The 27,023-nt window shown below is 42.8% G+C and overlaps 1 protein-coding gene across 3 annotated transcripts; it reads right to left on the bottom strand.

Moving 5' to 3' along the window:
- Positions 1-473: 473 nt before the first annotated feature.
- On the bottom strand, positions 474-25,152 carry LOC127453966 (guanine nucleotide-binding protein G(I)/G(S)/G(T) subunit beta-3-like). Of its 3 annotated transcripts, none has more exons than XM_051720827.1 (9): positions 25,004-25,152; positions 22,865-22,991; positions 19,052-19,197; positions 18,409-18,472; positions 11,120-11,282; positions 10,861-10,927; positions 10,555-10,756; positions 9,829-10,045; positions 474-1,274 (listed from the first exon to the last, which is right to left on the bottom strand). In XM_051720827.1, exons 2-9 carry the CDS (start codon positions 22,919-22,921, stop codon positions 1,168-1,170), a joined length of 1,023 nt encoding a protein of 340 aa, XP_051576787.1. In that variant the 5' UTR covers positions 22,922-22,991; positions 25,004-25,152; the 3' UTR covers positions 474-1,167. The 3 variants fall into 3 exon arrangements, with proteins under 3 accessions (XP_051576787.1, XP_051576788.1, XP_051576786.1); XM_051720828.1 differs by lacking the exon at positions 25,004-25,152 and adding an exon at positions 24,105-24,165; XM_051720826.1 differs by lacking the exon at positions 25,004-25,152 and adding an exon at positions 23,836-23,940.
- Between the last annotated feature and the right edge of the window lie 1,871 nt (positions 25,153-27,023).

Raw genomic sequence — 27,023 nt, 5'->3', positions numbered from 1 at the left:
TGGGTGAACTATTCCTTTTAAATCTTTGCTTTGTGAATAGTTGGTCAATATTCAATGTCTAATGATACTAATGCCCCATATACAAATGGAGCCATGCTTACAAATATATTTTAAATATGGTAACATGCTGTATCCAGCAGTATAGTTTCAGCAATTAATACATATTAGTATTCCAATACATTAATAATTAATAATTATATATGATAAATGATAAATGATAAATCTGTTAGGGTGTCGAGCAATATTATTGACTATTTTGTATCAGATTTCAGGTATCAGATATTTGATACAGTACCAATTTTCTTAAACAGGTTTACTTTTTTTTTTACGTTTTACAAAATGTTAACGTGCAGTGGCAAGACAATTGCAATCATTAATCCAATTCCCCTCACTGAATGAAGTTTTTAAGATTAAGATTTAAATTATTCAGATAGTTTGAATTAAATATTCTAGGCATTGTTTTGTAGGAGAAAAAAAATCAAGATTGTCATAGTTTTTTATTGGCCTGAATACGCAGAAAAGAACAATCAGATGATACTATCAGTGCACTATCAAAAAAGAACTAACACAATTCAACAAAAGAAGCTTCAATCAGACAGTCTCACTAGAACTCATATTTGATCTATCTATCCACATTGTATAAAAGTGAAAATGTAATTCTTTGTAGACTGAAGTCATTGTATACTTGCAAATCTTGCTCAACTATTTTGGCAACCTCTGTCATATACGTAGGTTTGAGAAGCATAAGAAGCGCATTGTAGATGATATTAGTAAGCTTGATTCAACTAGTGTTGAAAGTCTTATTTCATATGCTATAGTGATTATATGCACTAACACACTCGTGTTAATTACCCTAAACAAAAATAACCTCAGAAATCACCAAATGGGTAATTGCTTTGTAAATGCCCACTTTTGCAGTTAGCAGTCCCCAAAAAACTTTTAGTATTATTGCATGATTTCTGGCGAGATTATTCAACAAGTCAGCCCATCTCTGAATGAGTTTTTCTATTCACAATCCTTCTTGTTGTGACTTCTGCATAACAAACATATTCCTTTCCCTCCTTACATATACAATTATTTCCCATAGTCCTGTTTCAATTGTATCCTTTACATTTTACCCTGTCTTTGACATATTCTCCTGATATTGCTTCTTTTTGAGACCACATCTTAGTTCCAGATCTTCAGAAAACTATCCCATGACCCTGTGCAGCAGGCCATGCCGTCAGATGACACTCCAATACAGCTCACTCTGTTGTCATGACCAGACAACACTCCTGAAAAAGACAAATAATAATGTTTTGTCATTTGAAGAAAAAATGTAGTGCAATTTAAGATGTTAGTAAGACAAAATAATTGTTGCAAAAAACAAAAAGATTTTTTTTTAAAGTTTTTAATAATTTTTTATTTTTATTTATCCCCTTTTCTCCCAATATGGAATGCCCAATTCCCACTACTTAGTAGGTTCTCATGGTGGTGCGGTTACTCACCTCAATCCAGGTGGTGGAGGACAAGTCTCAGTTGCCTCCGCTTCTGAGACAGTCAATCTGCGCATCTTATCACGTGGCTCGTTGTGCATGACACCGTGGAGACTCGGCACGGAAAGCTCATGCTACTTTTCGCGATCCACGCACAACTTACCACGTGCCCCATTGAGAGCGAGAACCACTAATCGCCACCAAGAGGAGGTTACCCCATGTGACTCTACCCTCTTTGGTTGCTTAGGAGACCTGGCTGGAGTCAGTCAGTACACCCAGGATTCAAACTTGCGACTCCAGGGGTGGTAGTCAGCGTCAATACTCGCTGAGCTACCCAGGCCCCAATAATTTTTTATTTTTAATCATCTAAATTATCCTCAATGCAAAATGTCTCATTAAGCTAATAAGTTTTTGTCAAGGTAACTTCAAACTATCAATTAACAATCATTTTTTTATTTCTTATTTTGCTGTAATGCATGCTAGGAGCTCGCATTTCTGCAACATTGTTCAATATGAAACTGTTGAGACAACTCAGTTGGGAAAACATTCGGGGGAATATGTGTTTTTCTAACATGTAGATTTAAGAGAATATTACGGGTTCAAGAAAAAAAATCAATCGACAGCATTGTAGCATAATGTTGATTACCACAAAACTTTATTTTGACTAGTTCCAGCTTTTCTTTAAAAAAAAGCAAAAATCATGGTTACAGTACGGCACTTACAATGGAAGTGAATGGGGCCAATTTTTAGGAGGGTTTAAAAGCATAAATGTGAAGCTTATAATTTCATAAAAGCACTTCCATTAATTCTTCTGTTAAAACTCTTGTATTTTTTGTAGTGGTCGACTGATATGGGTTTTTTAATGGCTGATGCCGATATTCAGAGAGCAGGGTGGCTGATAGGCTGATACAATGCTGATATATAACACAATTTAATATAGTTAATAACATAAACATAAAATTGCTAAAATATATTAGGAAGAAGGACATAACAGCACACACAATAGTCCAGCAACCATGGATGGCTTTTCCACGTTAGCAATCGCATTTACTCCAAAAATACCAAATCAAAGAAATTGTACATACAGTGCATAGTGAATAAGACGTTTACTTATAGCACACGTGAAGTGTTTTTACCTTAGTTGCACCAGAGACTATTTAACAGAGACGGACCACTTCTATTAAAATGAATGGAAAAAATTAGAATGCCCAACTGCAGCCAACAGTCAACGGATGTAGATAGGAAGTCTCGCCTTACAGGTAAAAGAGCCAATCATCTTTTAGACACAGACATCACCTGTCAATCAACTCGAGAACGCATTAGCTATAAAAGCTGGGAAAATTGCGTTTTTTAGTGTAATCTGAGGTAAAGAAGCACCATTTATGATATCAGTGTTGTCAGATTTTACTGCTGATTTGAAATATTTTCTTTGATTGTAATCTTGACCAACCGTTTTAGAGATTTTGGTCTTTCCCCATTCAAGTAGATAGGAGCTGCATTTTCATGACTGGAAATAGCCTCCCAAGAGCATTCCAAACATGGCCGACAGTGGAATGACTTGCTAGAAAGACTTTGGTTGCACTCACACACTCGTGCATATCCAGCACAAGCAGCAGCAGTCTCCTGACAGTTTAAACAGCCTGGATCGCCTGCTTGGATTTTCGTCATGATTTGTGAACGTCTCGGTTCCCTGAGATGAAGGGAACGAGACATTGCGTGCTAACACATATGGGGAGTGTCCTTCCACAAGAACTAGTTGAAACCTCTCTACAATAACGGCAATTTTCTAATATGGTGTTTGAGCCCTGCCCTTTAAGGCACGAAGCTGTCCTATAAATGCAGGTGCATAAACACCATTCCTCAGAATTTTCTGACTAAGGGACAAGGAGCGCATCGCTCGCACCTCAGAAGAAGTCTTGTAGTCCGGCCAGCGTTCACAATGTCTCGTTCCCTTTGTCTCAGGGAACCGAGGTTACGTACAAAACCGAGGCATTCCCTTACAACTCAGTACACTTGATATTGCGTGCTAACGCATATGGGGAACAGAATCCCATCACGCCGCATTACACGACATAACCTTCCAGAGAGGAAACATGACACTACAGTCCCGCAGGACGGTGACCGACATGAGTATGCCACAAGTGAGTGACCCTTATGTTGGGCCAGGAGCGGAGCACTCAGAACGAATATATTAACTGTAGTCATACAGTGAATTAACCCCTTCACGAACCCAGTTGGGAAGGGAGTTTATTTATAATGAAAGTACTTGTGACTTTCTGGTAAATTACAACAACCTGATGCAGGCGGTTGTGTAAAATGATAGGGAGCCCGTACTTAAGGGGAGGGGCATAAATATATGTTTGGCAAACGAAATAGCAAGCGCTCTAAACAGAGAGGACTTGTGAAGAGAGAGACGTTACATCCAGGTTGTAAAACCTTGCGAATGTGTTTTGAGAAGACCATCCTGCTGCAAAACATGTCTTGTAAAGACACACCATTCGTCCATGCCCATGAGGAGGCCATGCCTCTAGTTGAGTGTGCTTTAACACCAATTGGGCAGATCTTACCCTGCAACTCGTAAACCAGGGCAATCGCATCAAAAATCCAGTGAGAAAGTCTTTGCTTGGAGACGGACATTCCTTTCGTATGTCCTCCATAACACACAAAGAGCTGATCAGACAGTCTGAAATGGCGGGTGCGCTCAACGTATGCATGTAGCGCCTGCACAGGGCATAACAAATGCAAGGATTGTTCCTCATCCAAATTAAATGGAGAAGAGAAGAAAGCTTGAAGGTGAACCACCTGCGCTCTGAAGGGCATGGTTAGAACCTTAGGCGTATAGCCTGGGTTTGACAGTAGCTTTTGAAAGACCGGGGCCAAACACCAGACATGAATTGTCAATTGATAGTACATGTAAGTCACCGACCCATTTTACTGAGGCCAGAGCCAGCAGTAGTGTGGTCTTAATGGAGAGCATGCACAAATCAACAGAGTCCAAAGGCTCGAAGGGGGGCCCGCAAGCGCTTTTAGGACCAAAGTTATGTCCTAAGTCGGGACTGTAGCCGGCCGAGGTGGATTTAATCGTCTTGCTCCTCTAAGGATCTTTATGATTAAATCATGTATGCCTATAGTGGTGTTGGATTCAGGTGCGTGATATGCAGATATAGTCGCCACATAAACTCTGAGCGTTGATGGAGTGAGTCTTGCATCTAATCGCTCTTGAAGAAATATGAGAATTTCATGTATGGGGAAGTTTACTGGGTCTTTGCCATGTGAAAGACACCAATCAGTGAACACATTCCATTTTAGCGTGTAGAGGCATCTCATGGATGCCGCTCTGGCCTGTAAAATGGTGTTCATGACTGAATCTGTTCTGGCACGTTTAGCATGCTCCATTCAGGGGCCACACATACAGGTTCCACAGCTGGGGCTGGGGATACCAGATAGTGCTTTGTGCCTGAGAGAGGAGATCCCTCATCAGCGGTATTTCCAACGGCGAGCTGTATAACATCTCTGTCATTTCCGGAATCCATGGCTGATTGGGCCATTTCGGCGCAATTAACAGAACTGTTTCCATGTCCATTCAGACTTTGCTGATGACAGAATGGAGGCAGCGCACCAGGGGAAGCGAATACTGGCATTTCGCCGGCTATACGTGGGCCAACGTGTCATGGCGACATATATACACCACTACTGTTGTGTTGACCAAACGAATCAGAATGTGGTGATTCATAATATCAGAATGAAAAGCTCTCAAAGCTAGAAAGGCAGCCAGTAGCTCTAGGCGGTTGACATGTCACGGCCGTTTCGCACCTGTTTCCAGGTGTCGAAAGTCGGGCGTCCATTACACACTGTGCCCCAAACAGTGTTGGATGCATTTGTGGTCAGCACTTGCTTTATGAAAACTTGACCCAGCATAACACCCTGTTGGTAGAAGGCTGGTGCTGTTCATGGTGCTAGAGCAGCCAGACAGTGGTGAGTTACTGCGATCCACATGAAAGTGAAATGACTTCAGTGGTAATGTTTTTTCAGATTGAACTGAAACAGACACCGAAGAATGGTCTGTAAGTGCTTGTTATGAGGTGCGCATGCATGAACTCCTAAAAAGGAGATTTACTGGCTGGAGAAAAGTGTGCTTCATCAGGAGACTTTAACCTTTTGATAGACTCAGTCCTTCATCATAGTGAAGCAAAAGTGTGTAAGCCCCCTAGAGCAACACTGATGCTTCATAGGATGTGTAAACATGTTTGTCTTACAGATATTTGGAGACTTTTGAACCCATCTGGTAGGAACTATACATTTTTTTCATCAGTCCATAAGATTTATTCTAAAATAGATTTTTTTTCTGATATCCAAGTCCCTCATTTCATCTGTTGTTGATTGTTCAATTGGAAACATATTAGTCTCAGATCACGCCCTGGTATGTTTAGAGGTGTTGCCACATATGGAGAAAAGGAAATCATATAGTTGGCGCTTTAATGTGTCCCTTTTGCAAAATCCTGAATTCCAACAAATGTTAAAGGCTGAAATCAGTGTTTATATGGAGACCAATTGGTCCTCAGTATCCTCTGTGGGCGTGGCTTGGGAGGCACTTAAGGCGGTTCTTATGGGTCAGATCATACAGTATGCCTCATTCATCAAAAAATCCAAAGCACGAGAACTCGTGGAGTTGGAAGGGAATATAAAAAATGCGGAGGCAGAGCTGAAGCGCCGAATGTTGTTCGATGGCCTCAGAGAATTGACCCGATGGAAATACAGATATAATTCTATTTTGTCACGGAAGGTGGAGTTTTGGCTGTTCAGGGCAAGACAGTGATACTTTGAGTCGAGGGGATAAAGCAGGGAAGCTTTTGGCTTGATATATAAAACAGAGAGAGTCTTTTTCTACCGTTCCCTCAGTGCAAACTGCTAGTGTTGAAATATTTACCTCGGCCACTGATAATAATAATGCTTTTAAAGAATTCTGTCTTGATCTCTATAGTTCCACGTCTTTGTCTACTGATGAAGATATTAGAAACTTTGTGGGTCCATTAGATCTCCCTAAACTGATGAGGAGCTTGATGTGGTAATTAAGGCCTTACCTACAGGCAAGGCTCCGGGACCATATGTTTTTTCTGCAGAATTTTTTAGATCTTATGCTACAGAACTGGCTCCACTTTTGTTAGAAGTTTATACGGAACCATTAAAGAATGGAAAGCTTCCGACAGCCATGACACAAGCCCGGATCAGTCTGATTCTTAAGAAGGACAAAGATCCAGTTACCGTCCAATTTCCCTGATCAAGCTAGACATTAAAATTTTGTCAAAAATCTTGGCTAATCAATTAAGTAAAGTTATGACATCTCTTATACATATAGATCAGGTGGGGGTTATTCGGGGCCGCAGCTCTTCTGATAACATTAGGTGTTTCATCAATATCATGTGGTCAGTGGTGAATGATCAGACTCCGGTCGCTGCCATCTCACTTGATCTTTTTAAGGTTTTGGAAATATACAGGTTCAGAAATACTTTTATTGAATGGATTAAGTTACTTTATAGACACCCAGTAGTGGAGGTACAAACAAATTGATTAATTTCAGATTATTTTACTCTGGGTATGGGCACGTGGCAGGGTTGCCCTCTTTCCCCATTATTGTTCTATCTTGCCCTGGAACCATTAGCAGCCGCGATAAGAAAGGAGGATGATTTTCCAGGGGTGATGGCGGGAGGTGTGGCGCATAAGCTTTTGCTTTGCGCAAATTATATTTTATTATTTGTCTCTGACCCCATTAGATCTATGCCTTGCCTCCACAGGATTATTAATTCCTTTTCTAAATTCTCAGGATACAGTGTCAGTTGGTCTAAATCCGAAGCTTTGGCTCTGACAGCGTACTGCCTAGTAACGGCTTTTCAACCGGGCGCCTTCCAGTGGCCCAAACAGGGCATTAAGTATTTGGGCATTTTATTCCCAGCAAATTTGTGTGATTTAGTTAGAGTTAATTTTGACCCTTTAATAAAAAGGTTTTCGAGTGATGTGAGTAGGTGGGCTTCATTACATTTATCTATGACTGGGAAGGTTAATGTTATTAAAATGAATTGTATTCCAAAATTCAACAACCTGCTACAGTCTCTCCCTTTAGATGTCCCCCTCTCTTACTTCAAGCAATTTGATAGCATAGCGAAGACCTTTATTTGGAATGGTAAACGTCCCAGATTACATTTCAACAAGTTACATAGGCCGATTGACAAAGGTGGGCTAGGCCTACCCAAGATTTTGTTTTATTATTATGCATTTGGTCTCAGACATTTGGCTCACTGGTCACTTCCACCTGAGAGAGCCCCTCCCTGGTTTTGTATTGAACAGGAAGTTCTTGCCCCTATTTCGCCATTGCAAAGCCTTTCTATTAAACTAACCAGAGAAGTTAAGTCACACCCCTTTATCTTGTATTTGCACGCGGTTTGGACAAAAGTGTCCAGAGTGTTTAATTCTGACATTTATTTAAATGTAGCCTCGAGTATATGGCTGAACCCAAAATTATGCATTAATAAGTCCTCTTTCTGTTGGTCAGAGTGGATTGTGAGGGGGGTTACTACACTCGGTGACCTATATGAGAGTGGAGTGTTGAGATTGTTTAAAAATGTGGTTCAACATTTTAAGGTTCCTAGATCTCAGTTCTTTAGGTATTTACAGCTGCACCACCTGCTCTGTGCTATTTTGGGGAGTAGTATACACCCCCCTAAAGCAGCAAATACTCTGGTAGTGGTGATTACTGCTTTTTTAATTCAGAGTCTGGGGGACGGAGCTTTGTCTTCTCTCAAGAAATTATGGGAGAAAGACTTTGATTTGGTATTGGAGGAGGGAGCGTGGGCTAGGACTCTAAAAAGTCTACATCGAGAGATGCAGTGGTCCGTCTGATGCAATTTAAGATTTTGCATTGATTCTATTGGACCCCCTCTAGATTGTATAGGCTGGGTCTTAAAGACATGTTTTTTGGGGATGTGTTAAAATCCAAGAATTTTGGTTGAGGGATCAGAGCTTTATGTGTGAGGTAATTTTCATTTTGCCACAGACTCTGTATCCTGGGTGATGGGACGGTTGTCAACATTGGGGATACATATTTAAAAAGTTGGGTCCTAGCCGGAGTCATGATTGGCAGGAAAGTCATCCTCAGGGGATGGAAATCGGCTGGGGCAACCTCGGGAGTGGTGCGGGGAGATGGGCGGGGTGGCTGCATTTGAAGAGGTGATTTTTAGAAGGCTGGGGAAATGGGATTTGTTTGTCATGAATTGGGGGAGTTATTTAGGTTTTTTGGAGGGTTCTCGCAGAGGAGCTGTGGAGAGGGATTTGTAGTTTAGTTGAATATGTGTATTATTGATGTTGTTTGAAAGTGTATCTTTTATTTATTTATTATTATTATTTATTTACATTTTTTTTATTTCTATTTCTTTTATTATTATGTTCTAGTTGTTGGTGACCACAGTAGTGTGTGTTTGTGTCAGGTTGGGGGTGGGGGGTGGTAATGTTCGTGGGGGGTTTAATGTGAATAATTGATTCCTTATTCTATGTTGTGTTTGTATGTTTTATGACTGGAATCAATAAAAAATTGTTAATAAAAATAAATAAAAAAAAGATTGTGTATTTCAGCTCGTAACACTGGTGGCCAACGTGCAAATTGGATCATATAACCATGTCCGATAATTTTTTAGCACCCAGTCAGAATGCCAGTAAGAGCTCGCCACGCGTCCATGTTGCGGGACATAGGGAAATTTGGTATGTTCATAACATGATATAATGTGTTGCTCACCATTGGGAAGTGGTTGCGTGTAATGTGAGGCTTTGAAGTGGGAAAGCTCTTTATTGAAAAGTGTGAGCGTCTCGTGCATGTATAATGAGCTCTGTAATCTTTGTAATTCATTACAAGATATAATGCGCCGCTCACCATTGGGAAGTGGTTTTGCAAAATATGTGGGCTTTGAAGTGGGAAAGCCCTTTACTGAAAAAATGTGAGCGTCTTGTGCGAGCGCTGTACACTTTTTGCAATCTTTGTATGTTCATACATTATATATTGCACCGCTCACCATTAGGACGCGGTTGTGCATAATGTGCAAACTTTATTGCTAAAGAGCGTTTTGGATAGTCTCTGTTTACTGTGGAGGAAAACACGTTCCAGTATGGATGAGAGGTGTAAATGTAGCAATTAGTATTAGTGTGGACGTGACATTTGTATTGAAAATGCCCTGTATGCTGGATATAATTGCTTTTTTTTTTTTTTTTACAGTCAACTTTTTTTCAAAGTATCACTGTTTCATAGAACAGATTTTAGAAAAAAGATGTAACGAGTATCTGTTGTTCACATCTCTTTCCTGCTACTCACCCACTCTCTCTGCCTTAAGCGTGTCCCAGATGTTGCAGTTAAAATCGTCATAGCCAGCGAGGATAAGTCTTCCAGAGAGGGAGGGAGCAAGGGAAGTTACTCCACACATGATTGCGGAGTCCTGGTATGTGATGAGCTCCTGGTCTGCACGCAGGTCATACAGCTTGCAGGAAGCATCGTCTGAACCTGTGATCACTGCATTGCCATTTGGGAAAAACTGAAGAGGCCAGAGATAGAGTAACAGATAAAGAAAGAAGTTGAGTTGGTTGATAAGGAGTTTGGAGTGGTGTTTAGCGCATTGCTATGTGGTTGCACGGGTGTTCAGTGTGTTTGTTAAGTGGTTGCTTACTAACCCAAGTCAAAAGAGCCCACTCCCAAGTCTATATGATATTCTGATCCATAGAGATGGATTGGGTCCTTCCTTCAGTTGAATTATAAGGGCATTTCTGCACATTTTATAGTCTATATAGCACACCTTTCCTCAACAAGCCACAGTGGATGAAACATTTATGTTTATAGCAAAAATTGTGCAGGATGAGTTACATACCAAAGTTAAATACTTAAGTTTATTACTAACCCTATAGTATAAGCAACAGTAATAGTGATGCTTGCCTAATAATTTTTTACATTTTTAAGTGGTTTCATTATATTTTGACTCAATATTTCCCCTGGTTGTTTTGTGGTTGTAATCTCTAATTGATTTTTATAACTCCATAGCATTCTTACCCCAATGGCATTGACGTCACTCTCATGGCCTCCAAAGGTCTGTCTGCACTGGCCATCACGGATATCCCACAGTTTGGCTGTGAAATCACAAGCTCCTGAGATGAAAGTGTTAAAGTCTGGGGCCACACCCAGGGACATACAGTCTCCCAGATGGCCAGCAAAGACAGTCTTCTGTGATCCTGTCTCAATGTCCCACAGAAAACTGCAAAGAAATCAGAGGTCATGTCATTTTAAGGATGTAGTGCTGATCTAAATGCATTATTTACAGCACAATTAATTTAAGTTAATAAATGTTTTACTGTGTACCAGGTGCAGTCTCCAGAACTGGTGATGATTTCACTGTCACTCAGGAAGCGGCAGCAAGAAAGGTAACCTGATGAACAGAAAACCCAATAAAGAGGAATCAAATGATATATACTGAAAGACAAAAAGAAAAACCAATGCGTCAGTTACAAGTAGCTACTAGCTCACAGTTCACTTCCCTTCTCAGACATGGTTGAAGCCTATATTTGTGTTATTATGGGGCTCAGAAAGTTAAAATTCCAAATTCATAAATTATTCTTACCTGTGTGTGCTGCGAGCTCCCGCATGACCTTAACATTACCATCTTTGCCCTTCAGGTTATAGATGGAGCACATGTTGTCCAGTCCTCCACACGCCACCATGTTTCCTGAAGGGGCGTATGCACATGTCATCACCCATGAGGATTTCAGTGGGATTGCATGCACCTAGACCGCAATCAGGCACGATGTTAATTAACGTTCAAGAGATTAAGGCTTATTGGCATCTGGTTATAAGTACGTTGTTAAAGAAACGTTCTCAGTTATAGGAATACATGGATATAGGGATGTACAGTGATTTATGCGGGATGTATAGAAGGATGCCAAATTGAGGAATTTAGATACTGCACTACTGCATTAACCAACATGCCATCCCATGTCTCCAGGGACAGAGCTTGTCTTTTCTGCATGAATTTGGTGCAAGCTCCAAGAATTGGATAAAAGGTATATAAAAAATATAGAGGAAATCAATGGAAAATGGCTTAAAATATTTTAAATATATTTATTTAACTAAACCTTATTTAATTTCAAAATATATCAATTTATCAATATATCAATAATATCACTACATATTCCAAAACTATAGCTCCACTATACAGCCAGAGATTACTGTTTGTTTCTGGAAGAAGTCAAGGCATGACACCACAGCTTACAGAGTTCTTCACTTACAAAATGTAGCAACAAGCCGTCATGGTTACTTGTGTAACCTCCGTTCCCTGATGGAGGGAACGAGATGTTGTGTCGATGTAGTGACACTAGGGGTCACTCTTGGGAGCCGAGACACCTCTGGTCTTTGATAAAAGGCCAATGAAAATTGGCGAGTGGTATTTGCATGCCACTCCCCCGGACATACGGGTATAAAAGGAGCTGGTATGCAACCACTCATTCAGGTTTTATGCTGAGGAGCCGATATAAGGTCCGGCCATTTCAGCGGGTAGTTCAGCGTTGTGGCAATAGGGACACAATGTCTCGTTCCCTCCATCAGGGAACGGAAGTTACACAAGTAACCATGACGTTCCCTGTCTGTCACTCACTTGACGTTGTGTCGATGTAGTGACACTAGGGGTCCCTATACGAAACGCCACAATTGGCTGAACTGTGTTACTTGAACTGGTGGTGTGTGGTGGGCAGACTACTGTGTGCCTCATAGCCAGCACACCAGGTCGACACGTAACCTCCCCCAACATAGTTATGAGTGTCGAACGGCCCTTTGGGGACAAGTCGACTACTCAAGAGATAGAGACAGGCTTAACCCAGTCGTGGCCTCTTTTCCCCTTCTCTTTTTCCACTCCCTAAAAAAGAAGGGGGATTATCCGACTGGGCTCCCAGGTCTAGTCGGGGGGTGTCCCTCCCAAGGGGAAGACACCGCAGAGACCACACCTCAACCAAAGAGAGGGGGGATATTTAAGTGGAAGAATACGTCACATGGTCTTTCCAACCATGTGGAGAGTCTTCAAGGTAGATCCTACCCAACGGGGGAGGAGTTACTACAAACATGGAGACTGGGGCAGAGGGGCTCTGCCCATGGAAGACGCAGTTTGCCAACGGGGAAATTAATTATCGGAAGATATATATCACATGGGGTTAGCCTTACAGGGAACCGCCACATGCGGAGCACCTACCCCAGAACAGGGCTCTTAGTTAGCACGTGTACTGGGCCGGCAGCGAGTCTCTCTGAAAACTCGACTGCCACAGGGCTCGGAGGAAGTCAACCAGGGAACAAAGTTTGTGAACACTACTGGGAATTAATGGCGCACGTCTTCAGCTCAAAAGGAGGTGGAAGGCACTGTGTGCAAGCGATACACCCGGCCGGCTATCCCAGGCTTATCCGCTTGTATTGTGTGCCACTACCTGGGACGAAACCTGTTCCACCCGGAGGTTGTAGAACCTTGCAAAGGTGTTGGGTGTTGCCCAGCCTGCTGCTCTGCAAATGTCTGTTAGAGAGGCACCCCTGGCCAGGGCCCAGGAAGCCGCTACACCCCTGGTAGAATGGGCTCGTAGCCCTACCGGGGGCGGCATGTCCTGGGCGTGATATGCCATAGTTATGGCATCAATGAGCCAGTGGGCGATCCTCTGCTTGGAGACAGTGCTTCCTTTCTGCTGTGCACCAAAGCAGACAAAGAGCTGCTCAGAGATCCTAAAGCTCTGCGTGCGATCCAAATAGATGTGTAAAGCGTGCACCAGACACAGCAACGACAGGGCTGGGTCTGCCTTCTCCTGGGGCAGCGCTTGCAGGTTCACCACCTGGTCCCTAAAAGGGGTGGTGGGAACCTTGGCCACATAGCCCGGTCGGGGTCTCAGGATCACGTTAGAGTAACCCGGACTGAACTCCAGGCACGTTTCGCTGACAGAGAACGCTTGCAGGTCTCCTATCCTCTTGATGGAAGTGAGCACAGTCAGGAGGGCAGTCTTCAAGGAGAGTGCCTTAAGCTCGGCTGACTGCAAAGGCTCAAAGGAGGCTCTCTGTAGACCCTGAAGAACTACAGAGAGGTCCCATGAGGGAACGAGGCACGGTATGGAGGGATTCAGCCTCCTAGCGCCTCTTAGGAAACTGATGATCAGGTCGTGCTTCCCTAAGGACTTACTGTCGACTGCGTCGTGGTGTGCTGCTATGGCGGCAACGTACACCTTCAAGGTGGAAGGGGACAGCCTCCCTTCCAACCTCTCCTGCAGGAAGGAAAGCACTGATCCGACTGCGCATCTCTGGGGGTTTTCCCGTCGGTAAGAACACCACTTAGCGAACAGACGCCACTTAAAGGCATACAGGCACCTCGTAGAGGGGGCCCTAGCCTGAGTGATCATGTCTACCACCGCTTAGGTCTTCCACATCCCGTCCAGGGGCCAGACATGGAGATTTCAGAGGTCTGGTTGCGGGTGCCAGACGGTGCCCTGTCCCTGAGAAAGAAGGTCCTTCCTCAGGGGAATTTGCCAGGGGGGCTGTCGCGAGGAGTGTGAGGTCCGAGAACCACGTCTGGGTGGGCCAGTAGGGTGCTACCAGGACGACCTGCTCCTCGTCCTCCCTGACCTTGCACAGGGTCTGTGCAAGTAAGCTCACTGGGGGAAATGCATATGTGCGCAGGCTAGGGGGCCAGCTGTGTGCCAGCGCGTCTATGCCGAGGGGAGCCTCAGTGAAGGCGTACCAGAGCGGGCAGTGGGAGGATTCTTGGGAGGCGAACAGGTCCAACTGTGCCCGTCCGAATCGACTGCAAATCAGCTGGACCACCTGAGGGTGGAGTTTCCACTCTCCCCTGAGGGTAACCTGCCGTGACAGCACGTCCACTGTAGTGTTGAGGTTGCCCGGGATGTGAGTGGCTCGCAGCGACTTGAAGTGCTGCTGACTCCAGAGGAGGAGACGGCAGGCGAGTTGTGACATACAACAAGAGTGCAGACCGCCTTAGCGGTTGACATGCTACCACTGCCGTGTGGTCTGTCCGAACTAACACATGCTTGCCCTGGATCAATGGCCTAAACCTCTGCAGGGCGAGCAAAATTGCCAACAACTCGAGGCAGTTGATGTGCCAATGCAGTCGCGGGCCTGTCCACGTTGCAAACAGCGCCCCAGCCCGTTTTGGAGGCATCTGTCGTGACCACGACGTGCTTGGAGACCAGTTCTAGAGGAACACCTGTTCGTAGAAACGAGAGGTCGGTCCAAGGGCTGATAAGATGGTGACAAACCGGCGTGATGACCACGTGATGTGTCCCGTGGCGCCATGCCCATCTCAGGATTGAGTCTGAAGCCAGTGCTGAAGCGGTCTCATATGCATCAACCCGAGTGGGGTGGCCACCGCCGAGGTTGCCATATGCCCCAGGAGCCTCTGAAAAAGTTTCAGTGGAACCGCTGTTTTCTGTTTGAACGCCTTCAAACAGGCCAGCACCAACTGGGCACGCTCGTTCGTAAGGCGCGCTGTCAAAGAGACTGAGTCCAGCTCCAAACCGAGAAAAGAGATGCTCTGAACCAGGAGGAGCTTGTTCTTTTCCCAGTTGACCCGAAGCCCTAGTCGACTGAGGTGTGAGAGCACCAAGTCCCTGTGTGCGCACAACATGTCTCGAGAGTGAGCTAGGATTAGCCAGTTGTCGAGATAGTTGAGAATGCGAATGCCCACCTCCCTTAACGGGGCAAGGGCAGCCTCTGCGACCTTCGTGAAGACATGAGGTGACAGGGACAGGCTGAAAGGGAGGACTTTGTACTGATATGCCTGACCCTCGAATGCAAACCGCTGGAAGGGTCTGTGTCGAGGAAGGATTGAGACGTAGAAGTACGCGTCCTTCAGGTCTACCGCCACGAACCAATCTTGACACCGGACGCTCGCCAGAATGCGTTTTTACGTCAGCATCTTGAACGGGAGTCTGTGTAAGGCCCGGTTCAGTACTCGCAGATCCAACCCACCGCCTTTTTTTGGTACGATGAAGTAGGGGCTGTAAAACCGCTGTAAAAAAGCGATCTCCATGCGCAAGGTAGCAGCGTTTTCATTCTTGACCAAGGTGAAGTGAATACCGCTGAACCTGGGCGGGCCGGACGGTCCGGATCAGCCATCGCGATGGATTGGAAAGCACAAGCCACGCATCCAAGTTCCGCGCAAGGGGGACCAAGGGGACAGCGTCATCGGACATACCGGCAGGTGGGGCCTCATGGCAGGGCGGAGCTCGAGGTGCCACACCACGTCATGGCCGTGCTGAGTCTAGGGACATTGAAGCACTTGCTCCTTGTGACCACCCCCGGAACAGCCTGGGATGGGGGAGGAAGAGGCCTGTCCTCATAGCCCGTGGAGACTGCCACATCGGGGGTGGCTATGTGCCACAGCTGGACGCTCAGGGGTGGAAAAACCCGTGGACGGGGGTCGTGATGACGACCGTGCACACCGGGTATGTGACCCAGGGAGGAAAGAAACTGCTCTTTTGCTGAACTGTTGGGTACCGCAGCCACTTGGGCATGTGGCGAAATCAAACAAAGGCAACAAAAGATTTTCCACCCGGCTCTTCACCGGGGGATGGAGTGGTCTTCTTACCAGCTCCAGGTGAGTGGGTTCCTTCGTCCTTGAGTCGCCCGTCTCAGGGGTGCTTTGATGACCTCCATGGGTTCTTAGGTGTCGACTGTTAGACGGGTGGCATCTGCTTCCTGCGGTGGGCTCCACGCCGGGGCCGGGTCGAAGGGGCGGGCTGCGGCAGAGCCGGTGCAGTCACCGCAGGGGGATGCCCTTGGTGATGAGCAGATGGGGTGCGGGATCTTGAGCCACTCCAGGATGTGCCGGATAGCCTCTGTCTACTGAACTGCCGAGAACTGCTGGGCAAAGTCCTTGACGGTGTCGCTGAATAGGCCAGCCTGGGAAATGGGGGCAGCAAGAAACTGTGTCTTGTCGGCCTCACCCATCTCGACCAGGTTGAGCCAAAGGTGGCGCTCCTGGACCACTAATGTGGCCATCGTCCGCCCGAGAGACCGCGCCATGACCTTCGTTGCTCGGAGAGTGAGGTCGGTCACTGAGCGCAGTTCCTGCATCAAATCTGGGGCGGAACTACCCTAGTGCAATTCTTTCAACGCCTTGGCTTGGTGGACCTGCAGGAGAGCCATGGTGTGCAGGGCAGAGGCGGCTTGTCCAGCAGCGCTGTAGGCTTTAGCCGTCAGGGAATACGTGAGCCTACAGGGCTTGGACGGGAGCTTAGGGAGTCCGTGCCAGGTGGCGGTGCTCTGCGGGCATAGGTGCACTGCAAGCGCCTTATCCACCGGGGGAATCGCCGTGTAGCCCCTGGCCACCCCGCCATCGAGGGTAGTGAGAGCGGGGGAACTGCGGAACTGGGGCCGGGCAGTAAAAGGTGCCTCCCACGATCTTGTCAGCTCCTCATGCACTTCCGGGAAGAAAGGCACTGGAGCGGGGCGTGGCTGCTTTGAGCGGCGCCGCGAGCCCAGGAACCAATCATCAAGCCGCGAGGGTTCAGGGGAGAGCGGAGGGTTCCACTCTAAGCCGATGCTCGCAGCCACCCGGGAAAGCATGTCCGTCATTTCGGCATCAGCCTGTGACTGGGCAATCGACCCTGAAGGGGGGAGCCCAGCTGAGGCTTCTGCGTCCGACTGGACAAGCCCGCTCTCCGATGCTGCGCTTGAGAGCTCATCATCTTCGCAGTCTCCGAACAAGAAGCCAGACTCACCATGAGACGAGCCGGCGAACTCATCCGGAAGCCCGACTGGGGCAGACGAGCGTACTGGGGAATGGGAGGTCCGCGGGGGGATACCCGGCAGAGGCAATCCCATTGGGGTCCCCAAATCGCCCCCAGTGCTAGCCACGCTGGCCTCATACCCGTAGGTAGAAGGACCGAGGCGGGGAGCCGCTGGGGTGGCTTGCTTTCTTACAAAAGCAAGCCGCGACCGCAACGTTGCCATGGTCATGTTCTCGCAATGAGAACATGAACCATCCACAAACGCTGCCTCCGTGTGGGTCGCGCCCAGACACGAAAGACAGTGATCATGACCATCCAAAGTTGAGCGATAACGACCGCAACCAGGAATAACACACAATCGGAAGGGCATCTTTAAAAAGATGCGTCTTTAAAAAGACGTTCCGTGTGTGCCGCTCTTTTAGAGAAATATATACTCTTTTAGAGGAAAAAGCTCTTTCAGAAAATATACTCTCTTTGTTTTCTGCCGAAGCACCCAGGGGCGTTCTCTGCAGTGCACCAGTGCAGAGGAGGGAGAAGCCACTGAAATGCGCCGTCAGATCCAGCAGAGGTGAATGAACAGTAGATTTCAGCTCAATGAGCATGACCGTTCGGCTCCAAAGAGAAAATCTGAATGAGTGGTCGCATACCAGCTCCTTTTATACCCGTATGTCTGGGGGAGTGGCATGCAAATACCACTCGCCAATTTTCATTGGCCTTTTATCAAAGACCAGAGGTGTCTTGGGCTCCCAAGAGTGACCCCTAGTGTCACTACATCGACACAACATCGAGTGAGTGACAGATAGGGAACAAACCCTTTGCCTCAGAATAAACAGAAAATGTTTCAGTCCTACTTTCGGACTTCATGTCATTTAAATATGCCTCCTTCCTCTTGCACACAAATTTGGCCACTGGCAGGTCCTAATTTTCTTAATAGCCATGGTCAGAAATGATTTGCATTGAAATGTACATGAGAGCAAGTTAAAGTGCTCTGCTGATTTTTGGTGAGCACCACACCTAGCAACAAATGTTGTAGATTTTTTTTTATTTTTTTTATCAATAGTTATCAGTGATTTTGGGCTTTTTTATAGCTAAACAAAAGGACAGAAAAGGCAAAAAAAGAAAAGAAAAAAAAACATTGCAGTACCTTATTGGTGGAGTAGGTGTCCCATACAATCAACTTGCCATCCTGGGATGCACTGACACACAGTCTGAGAGAAAGACAATAAGAGACAAAAAGACAAAGAAATAGGGGTCGGGTTAGAAAATAAACATGTTCTGAAGCCACAGGTAAAATAAAAAATGGTATGGTAAGACTTTAGTAGTTAATTCAGTGCTTATCTCAAGTGTAACTGCTGTAACACAAACAAAAATCTTCAACGACAAAAGATCTGATCCCTTATCAAGCCTTCTAACCTTATTTTAAGAAGCAAACTGAGTTTGGTGAGTTGGTGTAATAATCCAAATCTCTGATTGAGATTTGCCTTTCAAATATAGCCGAATCAGAGGTAAAGAAATTAAGGGGGGGCCAAGGAGGTCTTTTACATGTATCAATCTCCTTGCAAATATCTGTGATTATATAAAAAGCCTTGATCTTACTAATATTTGCATAAATACAGTGCATGCTCTATCAGCATAGCACATACATGTAAACTGAGTATATGTATGTAATTATTATAGAATATATATGTACAATATACCTGAGGTATCTGTATAATGTATGTATGTGCTTACTTGTATATCAACCCATATAGTACAGTTAGTATGTTTGCAAAAAAGATAATATTTACTTTGAGTCTGTCCCCCAGTGCATGGCATAGATTTTGGCCAGGTGTCCTCTCAATGTCTTCCTGATCTTTAGCTGGACACGTCCCACGACAGCTGTCCCTGCCACATGATCCTGCAGTGTGAGGTCCTGCACTGCTTTACGAGCTGCCTATAGCGCAGAGATATCAGATGCCGACATAGACATAACACATATTAGAGATGATCCCAAAACGTTTTCTATAGGTTTCACTGTGGTCAAAAGTTTTGAAACACTTACTCATTCTTTATTATAATTTTTTTTTTTCATCACATTTTAGAATAATAGTAAAGTCATCAAAACTATGGAATAACATAAATGGAACAATGGGAATTATGTTGTGACTAAACAAAATCCAAAATAAATCAAAACTGTGTTATATTTTAGCATCTTCAAAGTAGTCGCCGTTTGCCTAGAATTTGCAGACATGTACTCTTGACATTTTCTCAACCAACTTTTTGAGGTATCACCCTGGGATGCTTTTTAAACAGTATTGAAGGAGTTCCCATCTATGTTCAGAATCAGAATCAGAATGAGCTTTATTGCCAAGTATGCTTACACATACAAGGAATTTGTCTGGTGACAGGAGCTTCCAGAACACAACAATACAAAAACAGCAACAAGACTTTTAAATAGATAAATATTGAAAAGAAAAAAGTATATATAAAATACACATATATATATACACATATACATATACATACATACATATACACACACACACACACACACACACACACACATATATATATATATGTGTGTGTGTATATGTATGTATATGTGTGTGTGTGTGTGTGTGTATATATATGTGTATGTATATGTATGTATATATATATATATATATATATATATATATATATACACATACATATACACACACACACATATATATATATATATATATATATATATATATATATATATATACATACACACATACATACATATACACACACATACACACACATATATATATATATATATATATATATATATATATATATATATATATATATATATACAGTACAGTGCATCCGGAAAGTATTCACAGCGCTTCACTTTTTCCACATTTTGTTATGTTACAGCCTTATTCCAAAATGGATTAAATTCATTATTTTCCTCAAAATTCTACAAACAATACCCCATAATGACAACGTGAAAGGAGTTTGTTTTAAATCTTTGCAAATTTATAAAATATAAAAAACGAAAAAAAATCACATGTACATAAGTATTCACAGCCTTTGCCATGACACTCAAAATTGAGCTCAGGTGCATCCTGTTTCCACTGATCATCCTTGAGATGTTTCTACAACTTGATTGTAGTCCACCTGTGGTAAATTCAGTTGATTGGACATGATTTGGAAAGGCACACACCTGTCTATATAAGGTCCCACAGTTAACAGTGCATGTCAGAGCACAAACCAAGCCATGAAGTCCAAGGAATTGTCTGTAGACCTCTGAGACAGGATTGTATCGAGGCACAGATCTGGGGAAGGGTACATAAAAATTTCTGCAGCATTGAAGGTCCCAATGAGCACAGTGGCCTCCATCATCCGTAAATGGAAGAAGTTTGGAACCACCAGGACTCTTCCTAGAGCTGGCCACCTGGCCAAACTGAGCGATCGGGGGTGAAGGGCCTTAGTCAGGGAGGTGACCAAGAACACGATGGTCACTCTGACAGAGCTCCAGCGTTTTTCTGTGGAGAGAGGAGAACCTTCCAGAAGAACAACCATCTCTGCAGCACTCCACCAATCAGGCCTGTATGGTAGAGTGGCCAGACGGAAGTCACTCCTCAGTAAAAGGCACATGACAGCCCGCCTGGAGTTTGCCAAAAGACACCTGAAGGACTCTCAGACCATGAGAAACAAAGACTGAATTCTTTGGCCTTAATGGCAAGCATCATGTCTGGAGGAAACCAGGCACCGCTCATCACCTGGCCAATACCATCCCTACAGTGAAGCATGGTGGTGGCAGCATCATGCTGTGGGGATGTTTTTCAGCGGCAGGAAATGGGAGACTAGTCAGGATCGAGGGAAAGATGAATGCAGCAATGTACAGAGACATCCTTGATGAAAAGCTGCTCCAGAGCGCTCTGGATCTCAGACTGGGGCGAAGGTTCATCTTCCAACAGGACAACGACCCTAAGCACACAGCCAAGATAACAAAGGAGTGGCTCTGGGACAATTCTGTGAATGTCCTTGAGTGGCCCAGCCAGAGCCCAGACTTGAACCCGATTGAACATCTCTGGAGAGATCTGAAAATGGCTGTGCACCGACGCTCTCCATTCAACCTGATGGAGCTTGAGAGGTCCTGCAAAGAAGAATGGGAGAAACTGCCCAAAAATAGGTGTGCCAAGCTTGTAGCATCATACTCAAAAAGACTTGAGGCTGTAATTGGTGCCAAAGGTGCTTCAACAAAGTATTGAGCAAAGGCTGTGAATACTTATGTACATGTGATGTGTCGTTTTATTTTTATTTTTTATAAATTTGCAAAGATTTCAAACAAACTTCTTTCACGTTATCATTATGGGGTACTGTTTGTAGAATTTTGAGGAAAATAATGAATTTAATCCATTTTGGAATAAGGCTGTAACATAACAAAATGTGGAAAAAGTGAAGCGCTGTGAATTATTTCCGGATGCACTGTATATATATATACATACATACATACACACATACATACATACATATACACATATATGAATATATATACATACATATACACATATATGAATATATATACATACATACACACACATACACATATGTAGTGCAAATCTAAATACAAATCAGTTATGTACAGTGCAAGGGAATGTAATGGCAGAAGAGGTAGGATGTGTTGGACAATATAAAAAGACTAAGCTGTGTATTTCACATTAATTATTGCTCAAAGGGGCAATTTTAACTGTTCATGAGATGGATAGCCTGAGGGAAAAAACTGTTCCTGTGCCTGACGGTTCTGGTGCTCAGAGCTCTGAAGCGTAGGTCAGAAGGCAACAGTTCAAAAAGGTAGTGGGCAGGGTGAGTAGGGTCCAGAGTGATTTTTCCAGACTTTTTCCTCACTCTGGAAGTGTATAGTTCTTGAAGGGTGGGCAGGGGGCAACCAATAATCCTCTCAGCAGTCCGAACTGTCCTTTGTTGTCTTCTGATGTCTGATTTCGTAGCTGAACCAAACCAGACAGTTATTGAAATGCAGAGGACAGACTCAATGACTGCTGAGTAGAACTGTATCAGCAGCGCCTGTGGCAGGTTGAACTTCCTCAGCTGGTGAAGGAAATACAACCTCTGCTGGGCCTTTTTCACAATGTAGTCAATGTGGGTCTCCCACTTCAGGTCCTGTGTGATGGTAGTGCCCAGGAACCTGAATGACTCCACTGCTGCCACAGTGCTGTTTAGATGTTGGGCACTTATTGGCTGCTTTTCTTTATTATTTGGTCCAAGTCATCAATTTCAAAAACTTTTTTTTTTATTATTAAATTTGAGTTTTATAATTAAATAAATTAATATGGTGGCACAAATATATTTTTGTCTACAAAATAATTTCAAACATTTAAGCATAAGCCTTCAGATCAAAAGATTTTTAAGATCACGAGAAACATTTCAGTCAAGTGTTTCAAAACTTTTGACTGGTAGTGTAGTTTAGAATTATTTCATGAAATGTCCCTATATTTTAGTAAAAAGTATGTTAAATGTTTGTTACTAAAGTTATTGTATTGTTAAAAATGTACTATACACAGAATATACTTTGATTTTTTTTGTTAGACATATTCTACAAGGTCTTTGAGAGTGGTAACACTAACAGTGATCTCATCCTTCAGGCTCTCTGCCTCCTTTCTCAGTTGCTCCATTTCACCCATGGCAACGGTTGTCAGGCACAATCACCCACGAATATAGACAGGAAGTGAGATCAGTAGAGCCAAGAGAATGCTGGGGAGAGGAAAGTATCATTCATTATTTCAGTCTTTCATTTCATTATTACAGTAATCGCAGCTGTTGTTTTGATTATGACTGTGCAATTTATCCTACTGGTTGTGGGAAAAGGTAATTGTTTTTGCTTTTGTTGAAATATAACTTCGGTTGCCCCTTAAACAGGTATTTGCAATTCAAACTCCCCTCAACCTGGTTTGCAAATCCTCACAAATAAGGATGCATGCAAAATTTCACTTGTACAAATCTTACACCCATATTCAAGGTGTACCAAGTCATAGTCAAGCACTTTGCCATACAAGGTACTGCTTTTTCAAATATTCACACTTCCTTTAATGCAGTCAGATATTACTCTACATGAATATTCTAGTCCATTAATAGATTATATTTAAGTGCAAAAGTTTGAGTTACATTAATTTATCACACAAGTTATATATGTTTGTGGTGACTTATAATTAATTTCTAGTTTTTAAGTCCCTCTGAAAAGCATTCACAGGATAACAGAACAGATTATAGTTGAAATGAACAGTAGACAGTGATAATTGTGTTTAAATTAATAATTCATTCACTTTAACACTTATTAAAATTACGCCTGAGTTCTTGGAAAAACGGTCAAAACAATAAGTAGATTTTCTGCTGAAGACACAAGCAGTGGATGAGATCTGAGATACAAAATTATAATCTCCTTATCAGACGTTATTGATGATCTTTTGGCAATATCAATATTGTAGTCTACAGTTAGAGTTAAGCAGTGAGCCCCAGTTTTAGTCACCTGCTAGAACAATTAGTGTTTATATCAAATAATTATTTTATGTATCTCAAGTTTCTGAATATCATGTCTTACCTTACAAAGCCTGACCAGATTAATATACACTATTTCCTTTTGCTTTAATTGTTTTTTGAATCTTTGTGTCTCTCCCGAGCTTGCATGACCAAATGACTTTTGCCTAAAATGACTTTTGCCTAAAATTTGTTTGAGAGGAGAAAGTGAGGGAACAGAAGGGTGTGGATGGGAGAGAGGTGGATCGGTGGGAGGGAGCTGTTCCAGAATGGACATCAGTGAATGTTAAAATGTCTTTTTTTTTTTTTTCTAACTGAAGGTGGACTTGATACCTGAGATTGCTGCTTTGTGTTTGTCATCTCTTGTCATTAGTGTAAATTAAACAGAAATGGCAATGTTATCACCAGCCAGACTGGGAGCACCAAATACCATAACCCAAGAGAGTGAGAAAGTGGGGGAGAGAGATATAGAGATAGAGAGGCAATAGAGTGAGTTTAAATCCACACTGCTGAGATTTTAAGGGAGGCCTTTTGAATCAAATCTGTTCTCATCCGATTATTGACTGCTCTTTGCATCTGGATAAGAGCTACAGCAGAGATGGGAAGGGGGGTAGGTAGATAGACCGAGAGAAAGAGATGGAATGGGTATATGAGTGTGGCCTATCCATCATTTGAATCTCTGACAGGAGTTTTCTGTGACTTTGCTGAAAAAGCAGTCTGTGATCATATTACAGTCATTAGTAATTTCCAAACCTTTTTTATTTAAATAATTTCCATAACATCTAGTTGATTCTTTGCATTCATTAGACTGATTTTAATTATTAAGTAATTTGAAATGATTGAAAATATTTAATAACATGTCCTTTTTCTCTTTATTCCTCACAATAAAGAGAAAATTTTCATTATACGTCTGTTAAAATAATATGTTCAAAAGCACTGAGAATATAAAGATATTTCTACTGTGCTACTCTATTGCTTAACATCACAATGAAAAGTCACATATATCTGTTGTCACTACAGCACAACAAAAGCCATTTAGTTTAGGCATTGTATGGCTACTTCAGGCTTAAAGCTGTTTGACTTCTATGGAATAGTTTTGGTTTTGTCTTAAAATAGGAATTTCCTAAATAAACCAATTGTTGTATTCGTAACTTTGCCATGTAAAAAGCTAAAGCATTGTTAAGCAAATCCAAAATATAGATCTGAATGAGTAGAAAAAGTCCAACACTTACCTGCTCCTCTTAGATGTTTCTCTACTCTATTTGTATTTCTTTTCCCTTCTAACTCTCCTTTTCTCCACTTGTCTTTTTCTCAGGACAATGTCTTTCATTCAGGTTTTCTGCTTTACGAACCTCCTGATTTCTCTCACTCTCTCTCTGTAAACTCTGTGATGGGCAGATGAGGATTGGAGGGGATGAGTGAGATCAGGGCTGAAAGGATAAAGCCTGGTTGGGATGGAGAGAGTGAGAGGGAGGGAAATATGTTAGGAGAGAACAGAGAGCAAAAGACAAGATAACTAAATAGTGGGAAGAATCAGGTCATGGGGTCACATGACAGAAGAGCAGGTGTAGAAAATAGAGGGCCAGGTAAGGGAAAAGAATGGGTAGATTTCACTAGTTTTTGCTTTCAGTAGTGATAGAAACAATACACATCCATCCATCCATTTCCCCCCAATCTGGGCATCAGGAAATGTTTTCCAATAAACAAAAAGAAATGTTGACTAAATGTAGAAGTTTGTCTTGAGATGTGGTTAGTGACTTAAATATTATCATGAGGTAAATATTGGTCTCCTTTTAGGCATTATATTTAAAATCCATATCATATGTTGTCCTTCTATCAAGTCCCATTGGTAGGACCAAACACTGACGGCTGGTTTCAGACACTAACAATGGATTGAGAAACATTATAACAATAAAGTTTTGTGAAAATAGCAAGGTCAGAGGTTGAAAATGTCCATTAGCAATATTTCACTAATCTTTAAATACCAATGTCCCAGAAAACCACCTTTTTTACCCCAAAAGCCACCAGATAAAGGGCTCAATGGGACTACAGTGGTTTATTAGTCATGAATGAGCAGGCAGGATACCCACAACATTCACAAATGTCATCCCTTCTGATGGGGGGATGGAAAAGAAAGGAAGATGAAAACAGTAAATAATGTGGAGAGACATTTCTATGTATGGAATGATTTCTAGTTTGAGATGACTGTGAGTTGATGTAGTGTAAACTGCTTTTAAATGAGAGATATTAATACTTAGAGGTGACTTAGGTTCAGATCTCTAGAGGCTGCTGTGAGTAGAATCTTTATTTAAGATGATTAAATATAATATAATATAATATAATATATGTTTTAATTCTTAATTAGGTTTGAATCAAGCCTGCTTGTAAAATAATGTATTATGTTGTAACAAAAATTCTGTCACCATAACAATGTAACCACAGTGGCACCAAAAAGAAGAGAGGGATCTTTGTGTGTTCATTGGTTCAAAAGCTAGATATTGTAACAAAACAGATAATGCACATCACTCTAGGAAAAAAGATGAGTGAGAGAATTTAGCACAGAAAAAGAGCTTAAAATCTGTCAAAATTTAAGGCTTTGCTTAAATCAATTTCTGTGTCCTGATTTAGATCTGACAAACTATCATTATCATAAATAACTCGTACTCCTCTTCCTCTCTGAACCAGACAAAACATCACAGCATGGTGGATAAAATCATCACCCGATTTAAGAAGGAGGGGGACAACATGACCCATGGGTGAAAAGGATTAAATTCTATTAGGACAAAAGGGAGTGGTTTATTTTTACATGGATGAACACTGAGGAAAAGTTACGGTAGCGCTTTATTTTACAGTACTGTTCCACATTTACGTACTATATAATTACAACAACTATAGTAATTACTAGGTACTAAACCTAACCCTAACTTTAATCCATATTAAGTATATGTAGTTGCCTAATATTACTCATTACTTTCTAGGATAAGTACACTCTAAGTATCCTGAAAGTACACATACTGTAAAATAAAGTGCAACCAAAGTTACAGTATATGAGGAGCTGCATTAGGTTCAGTATCATGTAAAAATCCCTTTATTGTTATGTTAGGCTGTATGTATGTATACAGTAGGATAGCGTGTGTTTGTGGGTAAGGTTTTGCCTGCAAGAATAGTAAAACCTGAAATCACCTATACATGGGGACCAGCCAACAACCAACACAAGAAAAACGACTTATACTATGCCATTTAAAAAAAATG

The sequence above is a fragment of the Myxocyprinus asiaticus genome, chromosome 16, assembly GCF_019703515.2.
Source record: "Myxocyprinus asiaticus isolate MX2 ecotype Aquarium Trade chromosome 16, UBuf_Myxa_2, whole genome shotgun sequence".
NCBI classification, from domain to species: Eukaryota; Metazoa; Chordata; class Actinopteri; order Cypriniformes; family Catostomidae; genus Myxocyprinus; species Myxocyprinus asiaticus.
The sequence above is the reverse complement of the archived record's forward strand: the minus strand, read 5'-3'. Positions and strand labels throughout refer to the sequence as shown.